This window comes from Helianthus annuus, chromosome 13 (genome assembly GCF_002127325.2).
Source record: "Helianthus annuus cultivar XRQ/B chromosome 13, HanXRQr2.0-SUNRISE, whole genome shotgun sequence".
Classification (NCBI taxonomy): domain Eukaryota; kingdom Viridiplantae; phylum Streptophyta; class Magnoliopsida; order Asterales; family Asteraceae; genus Helianthus; species Helianthus annuus.
In genome coordinates this window covers 74,251,554-74,278,836 of record NC_035445.2, presented here as the reverse complement: position 1 = coordinate 74,278,836, position 27,283 = coordinate 74,251,554, and the positions used below count along the sequence as shown (strand labels likewise).

General features: G+C 36.4%; 2 protein-coding genes across 4 annotated transcripts; both read left to right on the top strand.

Moving 5' to 3' along the window:
- The first annotated feature begins 331 nt into the window (after nt 1-331).
- LOC110898177 (lipid droplet-associated hydrolase) lies at nt 332-15,372 on the top strand. Of its 3 annotated transcripts, none has more exons than XM_022144933.2 (13): nt 332-440; nt 519-632; nt 727-800; nt 7,731-7,802; nt 7,917-7,945; nt 8,412-8,462; nt 9,436-9,486; nt 9,641-9,700; nt 10,629-10,711; nt 11,871-12,018; nt 12,297-12,347; nt 12,920-13,024; nt 15,028-15,372. In XM_022144933.2, exons 1-13 carry the CDS (start codon nt 382-384, stop codon nt 15,160-15,162), a joined length of 1,032 nt encoding a protein of 343 aa, XP_022000625.1. In that variant the 5' UTR covers nt 332-381; the 3' UTR covers nt 15,163-15,372. The 3 variants fall into 3 exon arrangements, with proteins under 3 accessions (XP_022000625.1, XP_022000627.1, XP_022000626.1); XM_022144934.2 differs by having other exon boundaries at nt 334-440; nt 540-632; XM_022144935.2 differs by lacking the exon at nt 12,920-13,024 and having other exon boundaries at nt 15,028-15,348.
- A 4,023-nt stretch (nt 15,373-19,395) lies between these two features.
- On the top strand, nt 19,396-20,453 carry LOC110898176 (transcription repressor OFP6). The gene has a single exon (XM_022144932.2). The coding sequence runs from the start codon at nt 19,729-19,731 to the stop codon at nt 20,245-20,247; it is 519 nt and encodes a 172-aa protein (XP_022000624.1). The 5' UTR covers nt 19,396-19,728; the 3' UTR covers nt 20,248-20,453.
- The last annotated feature ends 6,830 nt before the right edge of the window (nt 20,454-27,283 follow it).

Here is a 27,283-nt window from a genome sequence, read left to right as displayed (position 1 = left end):
CTCGAGCATGGGCTCGACTCGTTTTCCCACCCTAGCGAAGGAACTTGGGTTATAGGCCAATGATGTAGTGGTGGGGTGGTTAGGGAAAGAACTGGTGTTTCTTATGACCCAGATTCGATTCCCACTCTTCTCATTATTTTCTATGACATCCAGGTAAAGAGCGAATACGGGTGGCGCCGATTCGACTTGGATGGGATGTGAGGTTTTACCGATTATTCCACTGTCGTGCATTCGGCCGGGTAGAGGTCGGGTTTCCGCGCATCTGGGGAGAGCCAAGAGGCTGGCGGCGGTTGAATAGTCGACCTTGGCCACAGCGCCCGGTGTCACAAAAAAAAAAAAACTTGGGTTATGCTTCTTGAAGTTGTACGTTAACGTACAAGTATGTTACTGATTATGGGTCCGCCGGTGATGCTCTCTTTCACTCCCCAAATTCGTTTCAGGTATTTTCTCGATTCAAATTCATCTGAAAACATTTTCATCAAGAAAGAAACTAACAATTCAACAAACACTCAATTTAGTTCTGCAATTGCATCTATCAGCAGTAAGATTTCTCAAATGGGTCATGAGAAATCACAACTACTTCGCCCCAAATCAGATGCTCTTCCCAATTTCAGATTCTGCAACGTTTCTGGGTATGCAAAAGTTTTGATTTTTATCTTTCATCTTTCATGGGTTTTGTATTTATGATTCATCTCAAATTTTTTTTTTTTGATTTGGGGAATGCAGTAGGAAGACAGAGTTAGTTGAGATTCATCCCACAAATCCCAGATTTCATATCCTTTTTGTTCCTGGAAATCCAGGTAAATCTTTGTACACAACATTGGATTTTTTAGAAAATAGTGTAAGTAGAACAAATAATATATGATATGATCTTATGAGCACCTTATAAATCTTGTATTTAAGTAAAGGTTTGATCATATGTGAAATTTTTGACTCTCATACTTGGTTTTGAAAGCGGGAAGCGCACAAAAGCGACAAGGTCTAAAACTGAGGCAAGCGCCAAGCGCAAAAGTGCACCGCTTTTCGCACGATGCGCAAATAATTATACAATTTTTTATATATTTCCTATAGGTTTCTAGCGTCATTTACCCGATATTTAGAGACATATAAGCTTTATATATGTTTTAATTTAATATGGGAATTATGTACATGTGCAACCTGAAAAGCATGTTGTACAACAACCTGCTGCACCAAAATATGGGAAATACATGAGGCACGCCACGCGCCTCGGGGTCGATTTTCTGCCAAGAAATCATGCTTCATGTGCGCTTTTTGAAAAAAATTCAAAAAGCGCTTTATGCTGTCAAAAGCTTGCTGCGTGATAGATACTCGGAAACATGAGGTTGATTTATTGAAATATTAAGATAGTTGGCCCGATTCGAGAGAGGCTAATCTTCGATACAAAAACACTACATAATCCAATTCCAAATAAACAAGACATAGAAAACTAGAAGATGAAATGAAATACTTAAATGAAAAATAAAAGAGTTACTTCCTAAACTTCAGCCCCTAAATTCAACGATTGACTTTGACTCTCCTAAAGTGTGCCTTGCGCCTAAGGCACACTTTTTTAAACCAAGCTCTCATATTGTAGCTTCAAAATATCTCCAAGTGTTTTGTCTCCGAAGTTTTCGTCGGCTTCATTAACGTATAATCATGAATAATTTCTGCGCACAGCAAGACCGGTTAGCCTCGCCACAGAGAGACAAGGTGGTTTCTTTGTGACCATGCTCTAGTGTGAGAATTAGTATTATGTGTATGGTATTGGTAGATGGATATCTATCGGGAAGCATACTGACCTAATTTGAGCTTGCCAGCGTTATATATATATACTTTAGAGATGACCTAAACGGTTAAGGTGACGTGGCATGTGGTCAGGGGCGGCTAGGGAAATAAAGCTATGTAGTTAATATCCAGTCCCTTGGTGAGATATCGGCCAGAATATCAGTACCGATATTATCGGTGATATTCACCGATATTTGACCCTATATCACGGATTTTCCCGATACCAGTACTTTTCTTCTTAGTTCTACCATAGTACCATGCGTCTTTCTTCTGGTAGAAAGAAAATTTTATGTAGGTAATTTTCGCTTTGGATTGTAGGGGGCTGGCAGTGGCGAAGCTTGAGATTTCCGACCGGGGGGCGGAAGTCACTGGGCCTAAAAGTTCCTATAAAACCGGGGGTCGAAAACGTATATATCCAAAAATTTCTATACGCAAAACTACATACTCTCCACTACTGAGCGAAAAGTTTGGGTGGTCGGCCGCCCCCTCCCGCCCCTTAAAAGCTTCGCCCATGGGGGCAGGCAGTGTGGTCTTTTATTATGCATACACTTAGATGATATAGGAATCATAGGATCAAAAGCAAAATTTATGTATTTATTTTCACAAAAAGTGATAATGTATCAAATTGGGTTTGAACCAATTTGGGAAGAAGATGAACAGAAAGAAGCATGAAATAATTGAGAGGTTTAGGAGATCAATTCATAATACTTATGACTGCAAACATAATAAACTGGCTAATATTTATAGCCTTACAAAAAAACTATTGGAACCTATAGTATTTAGGGTTTTAGTATCGAGCCCACGGGCCGGTTTATCCATAGTTATTAAAGGCGCTAGGTGCACTCAAGGCGCATAGGCCTCGCTTGGGGCCTAGGCGTAAGGCGCAAAAAAAGCGAGGGCCTGAGAAAAATAAAGCGTACAATGAACTTTTTTTTTATGTATTAGAAAATTAATATTATTCTTCAAATTAAATAAACAACCACCCACTATTAATCCACTAATCATCCATCACAAAACTAACTACTAGAAATCTACTTCACGTGCATGAGGATGGATGGTGCATAGAATTTCCGTCTTCATGGGTTGCACGACACACACAACAATAATGAACGCGCAATTACGTCCAGCTCAACCATGCGCACTTAGGATGCTGACGTGGGATGGTCACAGTAGTTATATTAAGTCATATTAGTAGGTAAAGGAGTTTATGGTGAATAATTTTGATGATCTTTAATTATAATAATCAGCCCTTTATATAGGGAGAGATACAATCATAACCTACCTCTAATAAGGAAACATAATCACCATACAGTTACATAAGATCAATACCATTTATACAAAATAATATATCTTCTAAATATGTATCGCCAAGACTCCCCCTCAGTTTGAGCGGGCGTAGGACAGACGCTCAAGCTGGAACGAAAGGACTGAAACAACTGACGGGAAAGGCCTTTGGTAAAAATGTCCGCATATTGAAGAGGGGAAGGCACATGAAGAACGCGAATATCCCCAACACAAACCTTTTCGCGAACAAAATGAATATCAATCTCAATGTGTTTCGTCCGTTGATGTTGGACCGGATTATCCGACATATATACGGCTGAAACATTGTCACAATAAACCACTGTAGCTCTATGAAGCGGTAGATGTAACTCAAGAAGTAGATTGCGTAGCCAAGTGGTCTCCGCCACGGCGTTAGCGACGCACCTGTACTCTGCCTCAGCATTCGAACGTGAGATGATGGGCTGACGCATGGAGGACCATGATACTAAATTATCTCCAAGAAAAACACAGTATCCACTAGTAGAGCGGCGGGAATCCGGGCAACCACCCCAATCTGCATCCGAATAAGCAACTAAAGAATCTGTAGTAGATTTGCGAAGCCGAATGCCATAGTCAATTGTGCCTTGTAAATACCGTAGGATGCGTTTTAGAAACGCAAAATGCGGATCACGAGGTGTATGCATAAACAAGCAAACTTGTTGGACAGCATAAGAAATGTCTGGACGAGTAAACGTCAAATATTGTAAGGCACCGGCAAGGCTGCGATAGAGAGTAGGAACAGGAAAAAGGGGACCATCCGAAGCACTTAGTTTTGAGGATAAGTCAACAGGGGTGGTGCATAGTTTGCAAGATGACATAGAGGCACATGATAAAATGTCTTTTGCATATTGAGATTGGTCCAAAAATAACCCATCCGAGCACTTAGTGACCTTGATGCCCCAAAAAATGATGCAATTGACCCAAATCGGTCATGGCGAACTCTTGTGAGAGCATGCGAATACCTTCCTGTAAGAGATCATTAGATGAAGCTGTCAACACAATATCATCAACATATAAAAGCAGATAAGCCGTTTGAGAGTCCCGTGAAAAAGTGAACAAAGAATTGTCACGCTGCTTCGAAAACCCTGTGATAATATAAATGTGGCAAATCTGGTGTACCATGCACGAGGCGCATGTTTAAGGCCATAAAGAGACTTTTTCAATTTGCAAACAAAATTAGGAAATCGCCTGTCCACAAACCATGGGGGTTGATGCATAAATACAGTCTCATTCAGATTGCCATGCAAAAAAGCGTTCTTGACATCTAACTGATGAATCGGCCAAGAACGGAAACAACAATGGAGAGGACGGTACATATAGTAGCTGGTTTTACTACCGGACTAAATGTATCCTCGTAGTCGATACCCACAGTTCGTGACTTACCATTAATCACCAGTCGAGCTTTGTAACGTTCAAGTGACCAATCGGACTTAAATTTATGGCGAAAAAGCCACATGCACCTGATGACCGGTCTATCAGACGGTCTGGGGACAAGTTCCAATTTCTCATTTTCCTGTAAAGCACGAAACTCAGCCTGCATGGCAGACATCCAATGAGGGTCGGCAAAGGCTTTGGTGTAAGATGTGGGTACCGGGGAGATCGTTTGGGCCACAAAGCTACGCTGGGCTTTGGATCGGGTGGTCATTGGGTGAGTGTTAGTGGGCTGGGGTGGTACAGCTGGTGGTGTATTTGACGGTGGTGGGGGCTGAGCTGAGGTGGTGGGTGCCGTGGGATGAGTTGGGTGTTGGGTGGGAGCGTATGGTGGTGGCTGAGGTGGTTTAGGCCGATGTGTGTAGGTGTATTGGAATGGTGAGGTGGAGTGTAAGCGAGTAGGAGGCTTAACGGAAGTGGGTACGGGTGGGCTAAAAGTGAAGCCGAGTGGGAGAGTATCATCAAGGAAAGTGTATTTGGACGTGCGTGTGGGGATGGTGTTTTCGTCGAATGTAACGTGACGGGAGATGGAGACCTTCCCGGTGGTAGGATCAAGGCACCGATATCCACGGAAATCGGGGGGGGGGGTACCCGAGAAAAATACACCTCACGGAACGAGGGTGTAATTTATGGGGTTGTGTGGCCGAAGTGTTGGGGTAACAAGCACATCCGAACATGCGTAAATGGTCGTATGTGGGGTGACGTAGATATAAGGCAAAGGTGGGGGTGTAAAAGTTTAAACGTTTGGTAGGAAGTATATTATGTAAATAGGTTGTGGTATGTAGGGCTTCGACCCAAATAATGGTGGGAGATGAGCATGAATAAGTAAGGAGCGTATGATGTCATTAAGCCGACGAATCATGCGCTCTGCTCCTCCATTTTGGGAAGAGGTTTGAGGGCATGAAAAACGGAATAGAAGACCGTGTTGGTGTGCAAAGTCTTTAAAGGCATGGTTATCAACCCCCCCCCCCCCAGGTCACACTGAAAGGTTTTAATGTATCGGTTAAACTGGATGGCTATGAGTCGGTGAAATTTGGTAAATGTGGTAAAGGTTTCAGATTTATATTTTAAAGGGTAGACCCACACAAAGTTTGAAAAGTCTATCAATACCATGTAATATTTATAGCCCGTTTTACTCGTAATGGGAGATGTCCACAAATCACAGTGTATCATATCAAAGTGAGCAAACGTAAATGAATTAGATTCATAAAATGGTAAACGTTTACTATTAGCTAGATGACAAGAGTTGCAAAAAAGGAGAAAGTTTGTTCGAATTACATGATAATCCAAAATTTCTAGACAAAATATCAAAAACTTGTTTTCCAGGGTGGCCAAGATGGTCATGCCAGGGTAAGGTAGCAACTGTAAGAGAGCAGGCTAGCGGTGGGAGTGTTGGAGGAGTGACTGGATAAAGAGCGCCTGTGCTATTGTGGCGGGAAAGGAGTCGTCCCGTTTTGAGATCCTTCAAGGAAAAACCAAAAGGATCAAACTCAATGGAAACATTATTATCACGGGTAAAACGGCGGACATACAATAGTTTTTGATAATATGGGGGCTATAAAGGAGGTCAGGGAGAATATAGGTAAGGTTGTTTATTGGGAGGTAACCAGTGCCAGAGCCCTCAATTGGTAAGTACTCTCCGTTGCCGACTAAAAGTTTAGTGTTAACAGTAAATAAGTCAGGGTGGTGAATCATACCTTGATTGTCAGTGACATGACGCTCAACACCTGTATCCATGTGTGGGGTCGGGTCCGTGTAGGTGAGATTGATGTTCATGGCGGTACTTAAATCTGATGGACATAAAGCATTGCAGCCTGTGACATGAGGGGCTGCCATGTTTGGGCCGTAGGTGGCAGGGGCCGAATAGCTTGTGAAGTTGGCTGACGGTGGCTGTGTAGGTGCATTGGGCTGGGTCGGGTATGGGCAGGGCGGTGTGTTCCACCAAGCCCACTGTGGGTAGTATTGTTGGCCCATGAAGTTTTGAAAGGTCCAGTTTGAATTATTACTTCTGTATCCCCGGCCGCGAGTTCCTCTGCTACGAGACTGCTGTCCGTTTCGTCCTCGACCACGACCACGGTACTGAGTGCTGGATTGTTGGTACTGATTGTTGCTGTCACGGGGCTGCTGGTACTGATTACTGGGGACAGCCGGTTGCGGAGATTGAGAGGCGGCTGGGGTTACGAGAACCGTGGAAGATTGCTGTTGTCGAGCGGCCTGTCTGATGACTTCATCATTCAGCATCGACCTGGCTGTGTCCCAATCTGCGGCCTGGGAATTAATTAATGAAGCAGTGGTATCGAACTCCTTGGATAGGCCACGAACAAGTTGTAAGACCAGACGGTCTTCAGTTATTGGTTGGTCAACATCAGCGAGCTGATTTGCAAGATCCTTAAGTTATTTGCAATAATCGTCGATGGGCTTTGAATCAAGGTTAGGAGATATTGGACAAAATTGAGGGTAGTTGGGGGCGGACAGAATTGAGGTTAGGAGATCAAGGGTTATTGGCTAGATATATATAATAAAGTATTATATCATTGGCTGGAAGAAAAGAAAAATAATAAGGGATATTACTATATTAGTTATTGGCTGGATATATAATAGAGTATTATATCATCGGCTGGAAGAAAAGAAAACTAATATCAGTGGCTGGGATGAAAGGTTCTCGATAAAGAGGAACCGGAAAATAAAAGCTACGGTAGGAGAAGGGAACGTCAGAACCGTAGCTCTGATACCATAAAGGAGTTTATGGTGAATAATTTTGATGATCTTTATTGATAATAATCAGCCCTTTATATAGGGAGAGATACAATCATAACCTACTTATAATAAGGAAACATAATCACCATACAATTACATAAGATCAATACCATCTATACAAATAATATATCTTCTAAATATATATCTAAGAGTAGGTAGTTTATTTGAGTCAGTATGGTTTTAAATGGTGAGTTGGTTGGGTCATTATCTAGTTTCCTCCAATATAGTGATTATCCGATCTGAACCGGTGTTGCATCGCGCATACCGAATCACCATCGTATTTTCCGCACCGGTCCTGAATATCTCGTGCCTGAATTGGACCATTTGGAGTGTTATCCCTTCACATACCTGATATGATCATTTAAGCACCCTACCAATGTTTTATGCTTAATTTTAATGAATTATTCTGATAAACAATCTTTCGGGTAATACAGGAGTGATTTCATTTTACACCGATTTTTTGGAGTCCCTTTATGAGCAAATGGGAGAGGCCGCTTCTATAACGGGTGAGATTTGGCTCCTTTTCATTTTTTTCAGTTACTAATTTTAAATCAAGTTGGTTTTTTTATTAGTTTTTTAGCGATCAACTTCGTAATTTGACTGCTTGTGTTTATGGTCAGCAATTGGGCATATATCACACTCGGAAAAGGTATTCTTTATAGTGTTACAAGCCGTAATTTTATCCAATTTGTGCATTTTTTTCAGTATCTAGTGTTTGGAAATTGGAACGTATATACAACTTGTTATGTTGTATTTTCAAACACTTCTGTTTAGCTACACGGTCAGCTAAATGATGAATCTTTTTCAAAGGAATAATATTCTATATTCGGCTAAAATAAATGTTTTTTTTTTGGGTAAAATAAAATAAATAAATAAATAAATAAATAAATAAATGTTTTTAATTATGTCACGAACAAAGTTATTAACAATGAACAAACTTTTTCTTTCTTCCAGCAAAAAAACAAAAAAACAAAATTTTTAGTTCGGTCGTGTGTTATATTTCTTGAGATCTTTTCTAACCCGAATTCTTCGTTATGAAAATACATGTTTACCCAATGATCCAGTATGGTTTGAAATCTTCGAGATATTTACGTGATTTTGTTTGATTTTTTAAGGATTGGGAGCACGGAAATGTGTTCACATTAAAGGAACAAATAGATCACAAGGTAATCTTTCTCATTATTTTAGAATTATGCGATAGTGTTTGGATAACTGGATGCGCTTTTGCTGTTTGAAGTTGTAATGATCCAATAATCATTTGTGATGTCAGCAAATTCTAATTGTTTAAAAAAATAGGAAAATTGGATTTTAACAATCCCAACTTTGACCTGTTGACCGGGATTAATCCCAACTCAGGAAATGTTTACCGACAATCACAACCTTGAATATATATTCCTTCATTAGTCCCATATTAACTGAAACTCTGAAAGTTAACCCAGTTAGTTTTTGCTGACGTGGATAGCTTATATGGCAAAAAGTCAACATTTTGATGATGTGGACTACTTATGTGGCAAATAAGTCAAAGTTTTGATGACGTGGACTGCTCATGTGGCAACGTTTGATGACGTGGACCGCTTATGTGGCAAAAAGCCAACGTTTTGATGACGTGGACCGCTTATGTGGCAAAAAGCCAACGTTTTGATGATGTGGACTACTGATGTGGCAAATAAGTCAAAGTTTTGATGACGTGGACTGCTTGTGTGGCAAAGTTTGATGACGTGGGCCGCTTATGTGGCAAAAAGCCAACGTTTTGGTGACGTGGACCGCTTATGTGGCAAAAAGCCAACATTTTGATGACGTGGACTACTGATGTGGCAAATAAGTCAAAGTTTTGATGACGTGGACTGCTTATGTGGCAAAGTTTTGCTGACGTTGACCGCTTATGTGGCAGCCCACATCAGCAAAAATTAACTGGGTTAACCTTCGGTCAGTATGGGATTAGGAAAATATGGTTAAAGTTGGGACTGTCCGTAAACATTAGTTGGGATTAATCTCGGCCAATAGGTCAAAGTTTGGATTACTAAAATCCAATTTTCCAAAAAATTTAATCCATAAAAGTAGACTCTGTTTCTCCAAACATTAATAACCGCTTATCGACATAATGCCATTATTAATCTTTTTTTTTTCTTGTTCCGTTAGATCAATTTCATCGAGCAGGAATTGCAAGATCTTAAAGTCCCTCTTATTTTGGTGCGTTAAAATATATATGAAGTATTTTATATTTTATGAAACATGATATTGTTTATTTTCTTATTTTACTTGCATTTTATTGTAAATAAATGAAGTAACGGACTCACTTATTGCATCAACTACCTAAGTTCGGTACGTCATGTCTTCTCTGCAGGTGGGACACTCGATTGGGTCGTTTATGTCATTGGAAATATTTAAACAAATTCCTGAAAAGGTGATCATTTAAGAAACCGCCATTTACTTACGAATGGGTCAGTTTGAGTTGTGTTTAATTTCAACGGGTCGGGTGAAAAAATTTAGCTAAAATGGGTCAAACGGATTGAAAATTGCCCAAAGCTTATTTTCAATGCATAAGACATAAGACCTCCACAGTTGTTTTGTTGATTTTTTTTTATATTAACAATTTTGTTTAGGGTTGCAAACGAATCGAACGAACACGAACAAGACCTTGTTTGTGTTCGTTTGTTAACGAAATATATGTGTTCACGAACTGCTCGTGAACCGAACGAGATTTTATGTTCATGTTCGTTCGGTAAGGAAATGAATGTGTCCGTGTTCGTTTGTTAATTTTAGGCAACGAACGCAAACGGACGACCATGAACACAAACTAATGTTCATGAACACAATTGGAAACAAACAAACAAACACAAACATGCGTTCACGAACAAAATATATAATACATTGATGCCTATTAAATATTTTATTTGTCGGAATTTTGAAGTATTTAAATAAAATATAAAAACTAAAACTGTAATGAACTATCGAACACAAATGAACACGTTACCGAACGTTCACGAACATAGATGAACGAACGTGGCCTCTGTTCGTGTTCGTTCATTTATTAAACGAACGAACACAAACGAACTGCCCGCCGAACGGTTCACGAACTGTTCGCTGAACGTTCGGTTAGTTTGCGGTCCTAATTTTTTTTTTTTGTAAAGATATTCTATAGAAATGAACAAAGATGACCCGTTTGTGAGTCTACGCAACTCAACTCAACTTAGACCGCTTTGACGACCCGTACTAAAATGACCCGTTTTGGCCGAACCCGTTACCTGACCCGCCAATCATGACACCTGTAATATTGAATGATATGGTAATTCTTACGAGCTGTCTTCTGATGCTTCGGTCTTGTACAACAGGTTGCGTATTTTATTGCTCTATACCCATTTTTGGCAGTAAATGCAAGATCTCAGCAACAGTCTATTATAAAGAAAATTTCAAGGTAAAACAATTGTCACAATCATCATACCCCACCACTAAATTACCATTTATATCTCTACTGTTAAAATTTATGATCTTTATCTTTCAGTAAAATGCCATTTTCGTCCCTGAGGTTTGACCACTTTTGCGACTTTTGTCCAAAGGTTTGCTTTTCCGCATCTGGATCCAAAATTTTAAAATTAAAATCTTGCCATTTTCATCTGACTCGTTAATTCCATCCTTTTTTTTAAAGTTAAGTCAGGGGTATTTTCGTCCTTTTACCTATTTGTTAATGTTTATAAGAAAAGTCATTACTAGAAAGTCAGCAGATGTGGATCTTTATTTCTCAATAGTGTTTTTTTTTTGGAAAAATTACAAGTCTTGTCCTTTATCTTTATACCACTTTTCAGGCGGTGTCCTTTTTTACGAATGTTGACAGGCGGTGTCCTTTACTAGGTATTTTGTTGCAAGTTTAGTCCTTTACACCCAACCCAGTTAAAAAACCCTGTTAATTGTTGGGTGTAAAGGACTAAAGTTGCAACAAAATACCTAGTAAAGGACACCGCCTGTCAACAATTAACAGAGTTTTTTAACTGGGTCGGGTGTAAAGGACTAAAGTTGCAACAAAATACCTAGTAAAGGACACCGCCTGTCAACAATTAACAGAGTTTTTTAACTGGGTCGGGTGTAAAGGACTAAAGTTGCAACAAAATACCTAGTAAAGGACACCGCCTGTCAACAATTAACAGAGTTTTTTAACTGGGTCGGGTGTAAAGGACTAAAGTTGCAACAAAATACCTAGTAAAGGACACCGCCTGTCAGCATTCATTAAAAAGGACACCGCCTAAAAAGTGGTATAAAGATAAAGGACAAAACTTGTATTTTTTCCTTTTTTTTTTAATTTTAATAAAAATGTCTAAAACACTAGAAATACCCCTCGTTTAACGGAGAAAATTGGATGGAGTTACGAGTCGGATGAAAATGACAAGATTTCAAACCTTTTGGATCCAGATGCGGAAACGGAAAAACAAACCTTTGGACGAAAGTCACAAAACCGTCCAAACCTCATGGACGAAAATGACATTTTACTCTTCTCTATAAGATTTCGAACCTTTTAGAACCTATTGACCGTTTCATGTTTGTAATGATATGTTAATTATTAAAATTAATATTCATATCAGGTCCCGGCTTCAATCTAATCTGATCAGTGCGACAGTCGCATTGTTAGGATTCCTACCAATTTCCGTATCGAGATTTATAGCAAAAATGTCGTTGGGGAAATCGTGGTCCGCTACTGCTATCGATGCTCTTTGTAAAGGCGTTCTTAAGGTGAAAAATTTATTATAAGATTATATAATTGGTATTAATTGTTTATGAAAAGTATGTGACATTATTTATAATTATGAAACATCTATAATTATGCATTCAAATTGAGAATTATTGTGTCAGTTGGTATGGGACCTATTTTCTTCTTGTTCAAGTGGTCCTTTTAGTCCTTTTCTGACTTCATTTTAAAAAGTTTATATCCACAAAATGGAATGTTTGTATATATATTTTTTAATGGAGATAATTAAATGTTTTTATGCTAATTATTGTTTTTGTTTCAGTATCATACAATGTGCAATGTGCTTTATTTGGCCATGACTGAATTTGAAGAGGTATATAATCTTTCTTCCCTGAAATTTTGGTCCCTGTGATTAACCAAAATTTTGAATTTGGTCCCTAGTTTTTCAGAAGTACACAGATGGTCTCTATGGTTTGCACTTTGTAACGCATTTAGTCCTCATCTAATAAATCTAAAGGTTTTAGCAGATCCAAGTTAGGGACTAAATGTGTTTGTTACAAAGTGCAAACACAGGGAGTCAGGGACCATCCATGTACTTTTGGCAAAAGTTGGGGAAAATACGTTACAAAGTGCAAAACACAGGGACCATTCGTGTACTTTTGGAAATCTAGGGACCAAATCCAAAATTTTGGTCAATCACAGGGACCATCCATGTACTTTTTTTTTATACACGAACATAAAGTAGATAATTTCACGTATTGTGTAACTATATAGGCGAAAACTTGTCTGACATGGATACTAACGTATAAATATACCCAAAAAAAAGAAATGACTAATCTCATGATTTTCTTGTAATTAAACTAAACAAAAGTACAAGAAATGGAGTTGATTAAAAGATAAACTGCATTCTAATCTTGTTTGCTAAACATGATCTTTATTATATAGCTTGTAAAGGTGCCAGATTGGGAATTTATGAGAAAAAAGAAAAATAAGATTGCATTCTTGTATGGTGATGATGATCATTGGGCCCCATTGTACATGCATGATGAGGTAGGTGAACCATTGATGACATTGGCATGCATACTTTTTAATAGCTTTTCTTTTCAGGATTTTTGTTTGGGCTAGTTGCATAAAAATATGACAATCTTTTTTTTTTCCTAAAAAGGTACAAGCTTCAATTTTTTTTTTTTTTTTTTTTTTTTTTTTTTTTTTTTTTTTGTAAATGTTAAACTTGAAGTAGATGTTGAATTGAAAATTTGAAATGACTGTTTTTGGCTATACACCTACCTACCCAAAGGAGTAAAGGGATGAAATTTGGTTACCATAAAACTAAACAGTTGAAAGTTGGTTACTCAAAATGAAGAAAATATAAAGTTTCTTACTTTCTTTACCCAATATATATGGAAAAATTACAAGTTTTGTCCTTTATCTTTATACCACTTTTCAGGCGGTGTCATTTTTAACGAAATGTTGACAGGCGGTGTCCTTTACTAGGTATTTTGTTGCGAGTTTAGTCCTTTACACCCAACCCAGTTAAAAAACCCTGTTAATTGTTGGGAGTAAAGGACTAAACTTGCAACAAAATACCTAGGTAAAGGACTAAACTTGTAACAAAATGCCTAGGTAAAGGACTAAACTTGCAACAAAATACCTAGTAAAGGACACCGCCTGTCAACAATTAACAAGGTTTTTTAACTGGGTTGGGTGTAAAGGACTAAACTTGCAACAAAATACCTAGTAAAGGACACCGCCTGTCAACATTCGTAAAAAAAGACACCGCCTGAAAAGTGGTATAAAGATAAAGGACAGAACTTGTATTTTTTCCAATATATATTTAGGTTAATACCATAAAAACCAATAAACTCTTTTGTTTTTAACAAAAAAAGTCCTTCAACTTAATTTTCAGTTTGTTGAAAGCCCCTCAACTTGTAAAAAAACACACGAAAAAGTCCCTAAACTTGTCTATAATGCGCGTACTTATGGTTTTTATTTAAAAAAATAATGACTTGTTAAGAGTTGAACTGTTTAAAATTTGATAAAGTGATATTTAAACGTTTTTGAGAAAAAAAAAAGATTATACCATCTTATTTTAAAAGTTAACAAGTCATTATTTAAATTCTTTTTTAAAGCATCTTCATTTTAGACAAGTTTAGAGACTTTAGTAAACAAAAACTCGTTTCGTGACCTTTCATGTAGTTTCTTACAAGTTGAAGGACGAAAGTGTAAAATTATTATGTTAAATGATATATTTCTTCATTTTAGACAAGTTTAGAGACTTTAGTAAACAAAAATTAGTCCAGTGACTTTCCGTGTATTTTTTCAAGTTGAAGGACTAAACCGTAAAATTAATTAGGTTAAATAATAAATTTCACAAAAAATAAGAAAACATAATTGTTTTTATGATATCATCCATATATCACTTTCTTAAAACTTTGTACCTTTGTGAGAACATATGCCAAAATCCACAACCCATGTTATAATGAATTGTACTTTATGCATCAAAGCTTATTACTTTTCACTGGGGTGCTAAACGGCCGTGTTCGTGGGTTGGCAGGTTCAACCCGAAAATTTTAGACAAATCCGAATCCGAAAATCATGTCATATATATGAACCCGAACACGACCCGAATATTTGCGGGTTGACATGAACATGACCCGTTCAACCCAAATTTTTTTTATTTTTTTAATTTTTTTCCGCAAATTAATATATTAAAATTAAAATTTACTAAAAAATATACAAAGTATATAATACAGTCCACATTTAAATTATAATTCTTATGTCAATTTCTATTTTTGAAGTTTTTATGGCATGAAATACACACCCAATTTAATTTATAACATAAAAAATATTACCAGGTTGGCCCGAACCTGACCCATTTAGCTAAACGAGTTCGCGGGTTCAACCTGAAACTGACCCGAACTCATTTAGACTAAACCTAAACCTGCGGATTTTGTGTTAGCTTCGTGTCATGTCAGAAATTCACACCCCTACCTTCTTTCACAGTAACATTCTAACAATTTTATTATTATTATTTTAATAAAAAAATGTACTAGGTGGTAAAGCAAGTGCCAGATGCTGTAGTGGAAGTGGAAAAGGAGGGTCACACCCATTCTTTTTGCTGCACCGTGTCTGGTTCAGTGTGGGTGGCTCGTCATGTTGCAACCTTGATCAATAAAACTATGCTTTGATGGGACCCATGGTTGCATCTTTTGTAGCACCACTAGCCTATAGGCTTAGCTCACATGAACCTTGTGAATAAATATGTGTGTGTGTATACGTTTGTTATTAATTGTAAATCAATGCATTGTGTGTTCATTTGTCACACTCTACCATAATTATGCCCATTTATGCATCCTTGATAGGTATCATGGAAATCCCATTTCCATCATTAACCTATACTATAGATGGTTGAAGTTTGCTTGATACAACTTGTACCATATGTATAAAAAGTTGTACCCTTCTATTACAAGGCGGTCGGGGCGCCCTGTGAAAACCCCCGTGATGATAGTGTGAATGTGAAACACCGCCACAAGCAGTTGTTTCATGACGGTGATGTTTGTGGTCGTGATGTATGTTGTAGTCGTGGAACTTGATTTAAGGATCATGATTGGGTGTGGGTTTGTATGTGGTGGTGTGATGAAATGTGATGGAATGAGGCGTCAGATTGTGATTGGTTGTGATAGTGTGTGATGGGTGCCCCTAGCGCCCCAACGTGGATTGGCGAAGTATGAATCATGGTTTGAGATGTTTGACGTTCGGGTGTGTTTGGCATGGTGTTTCGAAAATGGTTAATGTGATATGGGATAATAAGTTGTTAAGAACATATTATGAACAAAAGTTTGTTCATAGAATCATAGTGTTACTTTCTTAAGGTAAACCTATGTAGTTATGTACATACAATTATGATATGTTTTATATAAAATAGTATTAAATAATAAGATTCTAAGTGAGGGAGGAGTGTGGAACCCACCAAGGTTGTCCATGGGCAAGGATGAACTCCTATGGATGACCGTGTCGTTGGGTTGGGAAGCAATGCCATCTTTGTCATTAACAAATGCACGATTATACGCCTTAGACAAATCCAATATCATTTTGTTCTTTTCTGTTAACAAATGCAAAAACGTTTCGGGTATTATTAGTAGAGAACTCCACGCTTAAACATGCTTAGATAGAGCCATACAGGTAGGTAGGGATGACAATAGATATTTGTATAAGACATGATTAATGATTAAATCTGTTTACCAGAAAAAGTACACTACTTGGTTTTTTACTTTTTTAAAAATAAATAGAATTAAGAGGCTATGATCCATCATTTCTTCTCCTTAGTACATAAAACATACAACTGTGTTATAAACATGTGATATAAAGTAGTTAAACAAGTTGTATTCATGTTTAATACTTGTGTTATTCGCGTTGTCAGAGACCTCTTAAACCTGATAAGACCTGATTTGTCAGCCCTAGAAAGTCTCAACCCGAGGCGACAAAAAACAAAGTTGTGAGCTCCAAAGGACCAAGTAGACCATACTGATTGATACGACACGTCTAATGTTACAACAAATATCCTTGAGATCCCATTGCAGGCCCTTAAGTAATAATTAGTTTGAAACTATAATGTGAAACAGCTTGTATTATTATTAGTGGGGATTTGAAATAGTGGAACTGTTATGGGGTCTGGAGTGGTGTTGTTTGTATAGATTCAGAGTTTGGAAGATATGATTATTGAATGGTGATATTAAGTTTTGAGGCTGAACAATCTTTAAATGTTGAGAGTTAATGCATATTTACACTATTTCTGAAGAGTCATGATGCCCATTTTTAATTTTTACTACAGTCTGCAGGGTGGATGAATTGTTTGTCATGTCTTTCATATAGCCTTTAATTTCAATTACTCACCTCAAATTTTGTCAATGGGCTCTAATGAAGAGTACAACTCATGATGCATGTGGTACAACATTGTGTTATGTTGTGTTGTGTTGCCAGTGTTGGTTCTTGTTGTCTTCTGTCTAACCACTATTCATATCTTTTGAATAGTTTTGATAAGGCAATTCTCTCTTTAGGATATGTACCATGTTATGTACGAACCATCACTTCACGCGTAAGTCGCGACTTCAAAAATGTCACATTAGTACATGGCAAACGTTACGCTTTGTCATTTTATACATTTTATAACAGTGGACTTCTTTAAGCTAAACTATTTAAATGCAACATATAAGCGTATGAGTTACTCGCTCTGTCGGTATGTTACTAATTTCTTTTGTAGTTAAACGTTATATGCACTTTTATAATTAGCCGTGTATCAGTTCTATCATACATCTCATAGAGGCGTCGTTACTTATTTAGATGGTTGTTTATTTTCGATGGCATTCATGACTCACCATGTTATCAAACCGTCCACCATGAGTCCATGACAAACCCAAAGATAATCGAGTTAGCGTGACATTTTCTTCTAAACCCTTTTGTTAAACATTGTTATATACATTTAAATTATTTAAACATGTTAAATCCTTGTTTTAATAAGAATTAAATGCCATTTTAGTCCATGTGGTTTGTGCTATTTTGCCAGTTTAGTCCAAAGGTTTGAAACGTTGTCATTTTAGTCCAAATAGTTTCAAGTGTTGCCATTTTAGTCCACTGGGTTAACTCTGTCCATTTTTTATGTTAGCTAGAAAGGTAATTCGATCATTTTATATGGTCGAATTGCCCTCCCAGTTAACAGAATTACATATAAAATGACCGAAATGCCCTTCTAGTTAACAAAATAAAGGGATGGAGTTAACTCGGTGGACTAAAATGACAACATTTAAAACTATTTGGACTAAAATGACAACGTTTCAAATCTTTGGGCTAAACTAGCAAAATGACCCAAACCACATGGACTAAAATCGCCTTTTACTTTCTTTTGTACTAAATAGTTATTATTGTATAAGTTATTTAACTTTTGACAATAAGAATAATAAGAAAATAAAGTTATAAAATCATAAGATAAATTATGTTTCATAAAATGGTAAAATTTCACAAACTTAGTATAAAGTTTTTGAGTGTTTCTAAACTAGCAATATAAAATCCACAAACGGTTGTTTTTTTTTTAAATAGGAAATAAATGGAGTGTGTGAAATTGATGTTATCCTGTGGGATCTGGGCATCTCGGATCCATTGGAGTTAAACCCGGCGGGTTATATGGGTTTTTTTCTTTATAATTTATTAAATTAAATATTATATTTTTTCTAAATTAATTGATGCACACTTTCTAATTATTAATGCATATTTTTAAATTAATCTAGAGTATAATCTAATCACCTACTGTCATGCCAGCTTCCATACTCTTCCGATTATACCTTGTTATTATTTTTTATTTATATTTTTGGCAGCATCTACATAACTACAATATAATATTTCTGTGATTCAGTTCCCATAAAATAAATTTAATAAGTAATTTCAGAAATAATATATTAATTAAACCTTTAATGTCATAAATATTTCCTTACAAACTTACTGGTTTTGTATATTTATCTGCACATTATAATCATTTAAAATTACACCATGCGTACTTATTTCCTTCAAAATCATATCTCACATAAAAAAAGAACTCAAAAAAGAGTTATATACATATTGTTTCTGCAATATTTCTTAAAATAATTTATAGTTAAAAAAATAAATGAAGTTTAAAAAGTAAAAAATACTTTAACAGGTTGGGTGGTTAGTTTTCCAAGTTAGATGAAGTTAAATATCACTCTGAAACCTGCAAGGTAAAGTTGTTTTTTCTTTATATTATATTTAAGCTAGAGTATACTTTAATTTATTATTTAAAGAGTATTTTAATACATACCATTACTTCCAAAATATCCAAAAGTATAATTTGTTTTTACGTTATCCTTAAAGTTGATTCTTTAAAGTCTCATACTTATACTTATTAATTATTTATACATCAAATGTAATATCAAATATATTTTTATCTTGCATACATTAGACTTTAAAAAACAAGCATATTTTATACTTACTAATTATTTATACATCATATGTAAAATTTAAAATGTGCATATCATAATAATATTAAATTTACTTTTATCTGCATACATTAGACTTTAAATAACAAGCATATTGTATTCTATTACAACCTCACTTAGTAATATTTTTGAAAATAATTACCTTAAGACTTAATAGCCTATTCATTTATCAAATATGTATTATTTTTACAAGGAAAAGAGGAAAAACTACTTAAACTATTTTCTTTTTTCTATTGGTAAGAAAGGGTTATAAGGCCATGTGTAGTCATAACCCCCCTTTGTGGGCGTTATGCGACACGTGGCGCACCACGTGTGCGGGTGGGCGTTATGGGGCGTTATGCATTTAAGCCCGTAGTCATAAAGCCTATATCCATCAATACCTAATTATTAATTTTCATTTTTATTAATTGATTAAAAAAACACAGACTAATTTTTGATTGGCCAAACAAAAAAAGAGCTCCTCCATCACGCCGCGATATGTATGGCGCTGCCATCTCTTTTTCGTCCCATACCGCCCCCCGTCCCGGTGTTCATGGCGTCATGCGGCGCTATGTTTGGCTTTTGGCTGGATATGGCGCCCCACTACCATCGCTCTAAATTATAACTATAACCTATCCATTATCATGATTGGTCTGTCACAAAACCATAAACAAAGGTACTGTAACCCTAGCACATACATGTTACCAATATATATACACATACACACATATTATTTATCAAATGAGTCAACTTCCCTAACCTTAACACAAAATGCCAACCATCAACAAAAAACTCTTGCTCAACACCACTACCGTGGACGTCGGCTGCGGCGGCGGCTGCCGCGGCATCAAACTCTCGAAAATCTTCCACCCGAAACCGAACAAATACAAACACCACCACCGCCGTTACCACCACAACCACTCATCCACATCCACATCATGGAACACCACCCCTTCAACTACTACTACTACCACCACTACTACCACATTCTCACCGGACTCTACGGTGGATGAGTCTGAAGTGAGGAGTTTAAGAGCGGTTCAAGGGTTCGGGCGGATCGGTGGCAACAGTTTGGCTGTGGAGAAAGATTCTGATGATCCTTACGTGGATTTTAGAGACTCAATGTTGCAAATGATCATGGAGAAACAGATTTATGGGAGAGATGATTTGAGGGAGCTTTTGAACTGTTTTTTGCAGTTGAATTCTCCTTATTATCATGGAATCATCATTAGGGCTTTCACGGAAATTTGGAACAATGTTTTGGCTTCAAAACTCATGCATGGTGATTGAAACATTGAATAATTGATTCATGTGCAAGTGATGTGTCACCCAACTCTCTTCCTTAATTTTTTTTTTTTTTTTTTTTTTTTATGTTTGGTTTGGTTTTGTTGAATTAATGTGAGACAAAATCAAAGTTGGGTTTGGTTTGGTTGGGTTGGGTTGGAGTATCAAGTATGTGATGTTATTAGCACTTGAAGTAAAAATGGTTTTTGGAATGTGTTTATTTCAAGTGCTAACAACATCATTTATTATAATATTGTAATGATTTAGTTTGTGTTAGTTTAGTGTAGTGTTAGTGTTAGTGTTAGCAAATGATGTTTTAATCTGTGTAACTTTGAGTGTTAACATCTTATATATAACTAATGCAATGTTCTTAATTTGTATTATTGTGTTTTTGGTGTCTTGTGTGTATCTCCACTTTGTAGTGGAACCTTCCTCTTTGTGCATATATGCATATATGTGTGTTGAATGATTTATTGAATTAGGATTCTCAATATTTCTTATGTACCAAAGTCTTTAAAACACACACAATATATATCCTTAAATTAATATATATCACCGCCACTTTTGCGTTATTTTTTCACAATTAAATTGTCTTTTTATAACAAATCAAACTTTTTGCAAAAGTTTACTTAACTTATAATAAGAAATAAATGCATATTTGTTATTAAAATAATATATACCTATATATATATATATATATATATATATATATATATAATAAAATATTGTCTAGGAGATATAAAAGTAGTGTAATAAGTTATTTAAATGAATGTTTCTAAAACTAAAACATTGTATACTTTTATCATTCTTCCCAATTACTACATAGTACATACTACATATATAATGATTAAAATTAAATATGATGTACAAGTTACTAATGCATATGATGTCATAAACCCAATAAAAAATCACTTCACAATAGTTCACATAAAATAAAACAAAAACTATATCAATTAAAATAAAAAACCCAACCTAGCTCCGTCCAAAACCTCCCTTCCCCAAGGGACTCAATCTCCGGTCGTTACCATAAAAATACTTACAAAATGATTATATAGATAGAAAATAATTAAATAATAAATAAGTAAATCTCAAACTGTCCTTTACATGCCTAAATTAAACACGAAGGAAAGACACACACGAAATCTTACAAAGAAACAAGTATTTACATAAAAAAAAAAAACCTTTAAAGTTTAAACTATACTTGGGTCCAACTCATATAAGATCTAATGGTCTTATCATACAACTTCTACTTATCCCATAACATTCCACTCCGATTCATGAATTGTATATCGTTAAATAGTCACAAACATTGGATGATAGACAAACAAACAAATATATGTTTATATCTTCAATGTTATTTCTCTAAAGAAAAGAAAATAAGTGGGTGTGTTGGTCAAAGATGCACAACATAGGGTTTGGAGAGCCACAGTTGTCTTTAAGTGGAAAAACCATCGGGATTTGTAAGTTTTTATAAAATATAAACAAGTGCAACTCAGTGTGGTTTAATGCAATTTAATGACAAAATTAAATATTTCAACATTCATAGAATTCAACGTTATAAACATAAATAAATACACAATCGGCTAAACATTAATATATCACAAGTATATACAGATAACATTTTATAAAGATAACATTTAATAGATTTTTGATATTGTGTATTAAAGTGTTTTAATAATCTTTCATGTAGATTGTACCGCATCAAATGAAATTGATGATGGACTTCAATTTTTAACATTGAATTAAGTTGTCAGTGAAATGAATTCTCAAAAACACTTGCTTTGAAATTTGCTTTTGAGGTAGGTGCATTTATATTCGTATGTATATTGTAACGAATCAATGCGAGTTCATGTAAAAATAGAATTATCAAATAAAAAAGGAAAATAATATATAACTCTTCTTAATTATGTTCTAACTTCTATACAGTCGTATTGGTCATGTACGTATATCAATGTTACAAAAGTGGTACGTTATAGCAACCGCGCTAGTTGCCTAAGAACGGTTATCTTCGCGACTTCTCCTTTGCCTAGCTATAGAGCTTTCCTACGTCTATAAAAAGCACAACAAACTTGTAAAATAAAAGAATCGACCCTCACATTTGGATCAAAATACATTATAACCATAAGAACCGTATTATGTATCAGAGTTAAAAAAAAATAATAATAATAAGTAAGTTGTTGTGCCCACCAAATATAATGAGAGAGACCGAGTGAAATACAGTTATATACCGGTCTTATGTACACAATTAAAATAAAAATTAAGCTATACGTTTTAATTTTTAATTACCACAAGTAAATGGAGACAGCATAGGAGTAAATGTGATAATAAAGTCTTCATGGGGAAATATGGAAAATTAATCATAGTCGTCAAACGGTTCACCTCTACCTTTGTAATCATGAACTATGCTGTCAATGCACACAAGCTTTGCCAGTTTATATATACATGCAACATATATATAAATAGATATAGGGAGGGAGGAAGGGAGGGGTATGGGGGTATACTGTCATGTGATTCCAAGAGCTCACAATGAGTGTTGGTTTTTAGTTTTTGTATAATTCATAATTGTCGCTACCCTTTTCCTTCTTGAATAGATACATTGGTTTTATTACTAAACCTATCACTAATTTCATTATTACTTTGACAAAGAGATAATGCATGTTTGTTTTCTTAATTATTATCCTTGTAAATAAAGTATACTAGCTAGCTATTTTCAAATCCATGCGTTACCGTGTAGTCCAACATAGTAAATTAGTAATGGTAGTCACTCTGTCTTAAAAATAAACGGTTTTAAATAAACTTTGAGTTATGATAAACTAAAAAAACTATACGTTAACAAAAGCAAAGATAAACATGGTGTGGCGGCCGCGGATTATAGTGGTTTGTTTTAAATGTAGATAAAAACACATAGTAATGGTCTATTTAGATATGAGTGTTGAGCAGTTTGAAAAACCGAATGGTATAAAAAAGTTTAAAAAACCGATAGTTTAAAAATGTTACGAAAATTCACGTCGAAACATAGATAAAAATAACTTACGTGGGATGTTGGTATAAAAAAATAAACCCATAAATAAATCACGTAACTGGAAATTCATTAAACACTCAAAATGATAACTTTATTAAAGTTTAGAGATTATAGCGTTAATGAGTTAACGAAAAGGAAAAATAAAAGAGTAAACTGCCATTTTGGTCCCTTTGGTTTGGTTTTTGTTGCCATTTTAGTCCAAAATCCAAAAATCCCCCTTTTTGACTGTTAAAAGCTGTCTATTTTGTCCTTTAGTGCAGGGGCATTTTGGTCATTTTTTAAATTTCATTTTTTTTCAATAAAACCCAAATCAAAATAATCATCTCTCTCTCTCTCTCTTCTCTCTCTCTATTCTCTCTCTCTCTCTATATATATATATAGCAGCACCACCACCACCACCGCCACCTCCTCCCTCTCTCTATCTTCTCTCTCTCTCTATAGCACCACCACCACCACCACCGCCACTCCAAACATCATTATCAAAACCCAGATCAAGAACATCATCAAAACCCAGACAAGAACATCATCAAAACCCAGACATCATCAAAACCATCATCAGAACATCATCAAAACCCAGATCAAGAACATCATCAAATATCATATTTGCAATAAAACCCAGATCAAGAACATCATTAAAACCCAGATTCCAACACCACCCACAAACTTAAAAAACAAACCCACAAACAAAATCAAATCTTGACAAAACCCAATAACCGTATCCAAATTACAAAACGCCCACTAAATCAAATCGAAATCAGATCAACTATAAATACCGATTTCAAAACAAAAGAAAAAAAATGAAAAGTTCGCCTGCCGCCACTTGACCACCGTCACAACCTGCTGAGCACTACCACCACCGTTAACTGCTTGAGCGCCGCCATCTCAAAACCCTAACAGATTTTCCCTTTTTTCCAAATTTTTCACCGTTAACTGCCCCCATCTACCACCACCACCCTCATCTACCACCACCGCCCCCATCTACCACTACCGCCGCCGTGAGCGGAGGCGTCGCTGCCACTGTTGCTGTAAACTGGGTGTCGGCCATCCTCCTTTCTCCGATTCTCTCTCTCTGTTTCAGGTGTGTTTGTGGAGAGATAAAAGGGTGGTTGAGGGAGAGATGAGTGGTCGTGGTGTGTGTGACCGGAATAATGTCGCCGGTTCTCAGAGAAGAGAGAGAGAGCTGGTCGATGATGAAGATGAACTCAGATCTGTGATGTGTGTATATTAATATATATATATATATATATATATATATATTAATTTTTGAATTAAGAAAATGTTAAATGAAAAGCAAAATGACCAAAATGCCCCTGAACTAAAAGACAAAATAGGAGGTTGCAACAGTCAAAAAATAGGGTTTTTAAATTTTGGACCAAAATGGCAACAAAATGCAAACCACAGGGACCCAGATGTAATAAGTTTGAGATTTGGACTAAAGTGGCAAAACTGGCCAAACCACAGGGACCAAAATGACAGTTTACTCAAAATAAAAACATAACTAAGTAAAACTTGAGGGACTAAATGTTAAACTAACTAAAGAATTATATGGTCTAAATGAAAGTTAGGGTATGGTGGTGACAGGTGGTCAAATTCAAAAATAAAAAACCTTAGTTATATAGTTAATTGTAGCTAATGAATTCTTCTATTATACATAAGGATTAGGATCGAATACAAAGGATCCTAATTGTAAGAAGTGTAAGAAGGATTTATAGAGTGACAAGTGTCCAATAACCTAAAAAAACCCACAACACAAAAAAACCCCACTACAAAAAAAAAAAAAAAAACTTAAACATCCACCACCACCAAAAACCTAAACCCCCCCCCCATCACCCACCCAATTTTTCTTTTTTTTTTTTGCCGAGGGGGTGGGGGTGGGGGTTTAGGTTTTTGGGTGGTGGTGGGGGTAGGTGTTTATGTAACACCCCGTGTTTTCCAAAAGTCAAAGTCAAAGTCAAGTGTTGACTGTTATTGGAATTAAAGATAAATAAAGATTAATTTCATTTTAGTTTCATTTTGATTTTCATATTATTTGGAGTAAGTGTTGTATAATCAAACTAATCGACCGATAATCGAACTGTGAATCAACGACCGACTGTGAATGATAGGAAGTAACAATGCAATAAAGCTAGTCAATCAATAATCAAGCTAATCAAGTCAATCATCGAACTCAAGTGTGGGGATTTTAGTACTTTTATACGTGTGTGTGTGCCTTATGTGTTACTTGTGCATGTTTACTTTTATGTTAAAGTGTGTGGTGAATCAATCAAATCAGTCAAGACTCAAAGGTGAATCAAACTCAATGGAAATCGAACCCGAACTGGTGTAAGGATGCTTGTATGTTAGATATAGTAGTTGGGACTAAAAGTAATTTGATTAGGAATTCTATCATTCTCAAATCATCGTTCATCGAAGTCGAAAAATCAAAAATCGTCGCGAAACACTCAAAACCAGGCAAGCCGATCGAACAGGGCAACCTGATCGAACAGGCTAGCCGATCGAACAGGCTGTTCGATCGGACAGCTGCTCGATCAGGGATGCTGTTCGATCAGCTGACCCTTTCCTCTTTTGGAAGCCTATAAATAGGGCTGTCCTTGTCAAACTTTCCACTTTTGGGAAAGCTCTGACCGACCAGCCTCTTCTTCTCACTAAATCTCAGATTTCTCTCAAACCGGTAAGTATTCCGCTCTAATCCTTGTACGTTTTTGTTCACTAATCGATTCTCTATCTTTCTATCTTTCAAAACTTGGATTTCGTCCATGAAATCACCAAGATCTAGGTGTTCTTGGGTGATGTCATCATGTGTTCTTCAAGAACACTAAGTTTTGGCATCATTCCACCATGAATAACTTAGATCTAACCGATTTCCACACAAATAACCTAAAATCTTCCAAAGATCTTAACATTTCACGATGGAAAAGGATTGGAAGATGGGTTTTCATCTATCTTTCAACTCTTTTACACTCAAAAAGGTGAAAACGAGACTTGAACCGATTTACAAATCAATCTAAACAAACACATGGTTCAAGATTCGGGTTCTACCGAGAGATATACCGATTCCGGGTTAAATGTTAAACTTAAGTTCCAAACCGCCTCTGGCCGAGCTTGGGTGATTCCTGCTCGAGTCAGTAGACTAAGTAGGGACTTCAGCTTTGTGGTTCAACTCGTAGTCAAAATATCTCTAAAACATCAACAATTAACGGGAAGAAACAAGTGTTAAGTGAAAGGTTAACCGAATCGAGAAGCTGGCCGAACGGCTAGGCTGTTCGATCGAACAGCCCAACCGAACGACTATGCCAGCCGATCGACTAGGCTAACCGATCGACTAGCACTTAGTCCCACAAACTCATGAAGTGTAGTATTGACGAGGTACTGTTCGATCGACTACGCCACTCGATTGTAATCATTACTGCTCGAATCATGAGATACTCTACTTCAAAACACTTAACCTTTTTGAACATTGGAATGTCACCCGATCGAGCATGCCAACCGATCGAGTGACATATTTGAAAACAATGAAGTGCTAGCCGATCGGTTGGGCTAACCGATCGAACAGCTGTTCGATCGGCCAACTTGAAAGGTAGTACAAACCATCATACACAAACACATCCTTCTCATCAAAGGAAGAAACAATCCACTTGAAGGAACCAGCCGATCGAGCCAGCCGGCCGATCGAATGGATGTTCGAACGGACTTTCAAACCAATCGAACAGCCCACTCGATCGAACTGTTGTCCGATCGAATGGCCTACTCGATCCAAGTACATTGTTTACTTTTTCCGCGTTACTCATCGTTGTGTTATCGAACTATTCAGGCTAACCTATTCTCAGTGCTCCCTTCAATCCACGATCAACCACTGTGAGTATACTCGATCCCTTTTTGCTTTCAGCACTTTTGGGTGTTACATACGTAATCTATCAAATTCACAAACAACACAAACTATTTGAACGCTAACCTACTTGCATGTATTACTTGTCTAAATGATTGCTGTTTATTATGTTTACACGTGGAGTGCTATCTGCC

Excerpts from the sequence above, each read along its gene's own strand:
- LOC110898177 (XM_022144933.2), top strand. The coding sequence starts at position 382 with ATGTTACTGATTATGGGTCCGCCGGTGATGCTCTCTTTCACTCCCCAA. Across the intron at positions 441-518 it reads ACTCCCCAAATTCGTTTCAG|TTCTGCAATTGCATCTATCA; the intron begins GTATTTTCTCGA and ends CACTCAATTTAG. Across the intron at positions 12,348-12,919 it reads CCATGACTGAATTTGAAGAG|CTTGTAAAGGTGCCAGATTG; the intron begins GTATATAATCTT and ends TTTATTATATAG.
- LOC110898176 (XM_022144932.2), top strand. The coding sequence starts at position 19,729 with ATGCCAACCATCAACAAAAAACTCTTGCTCAACACCACTACCGTGGAC.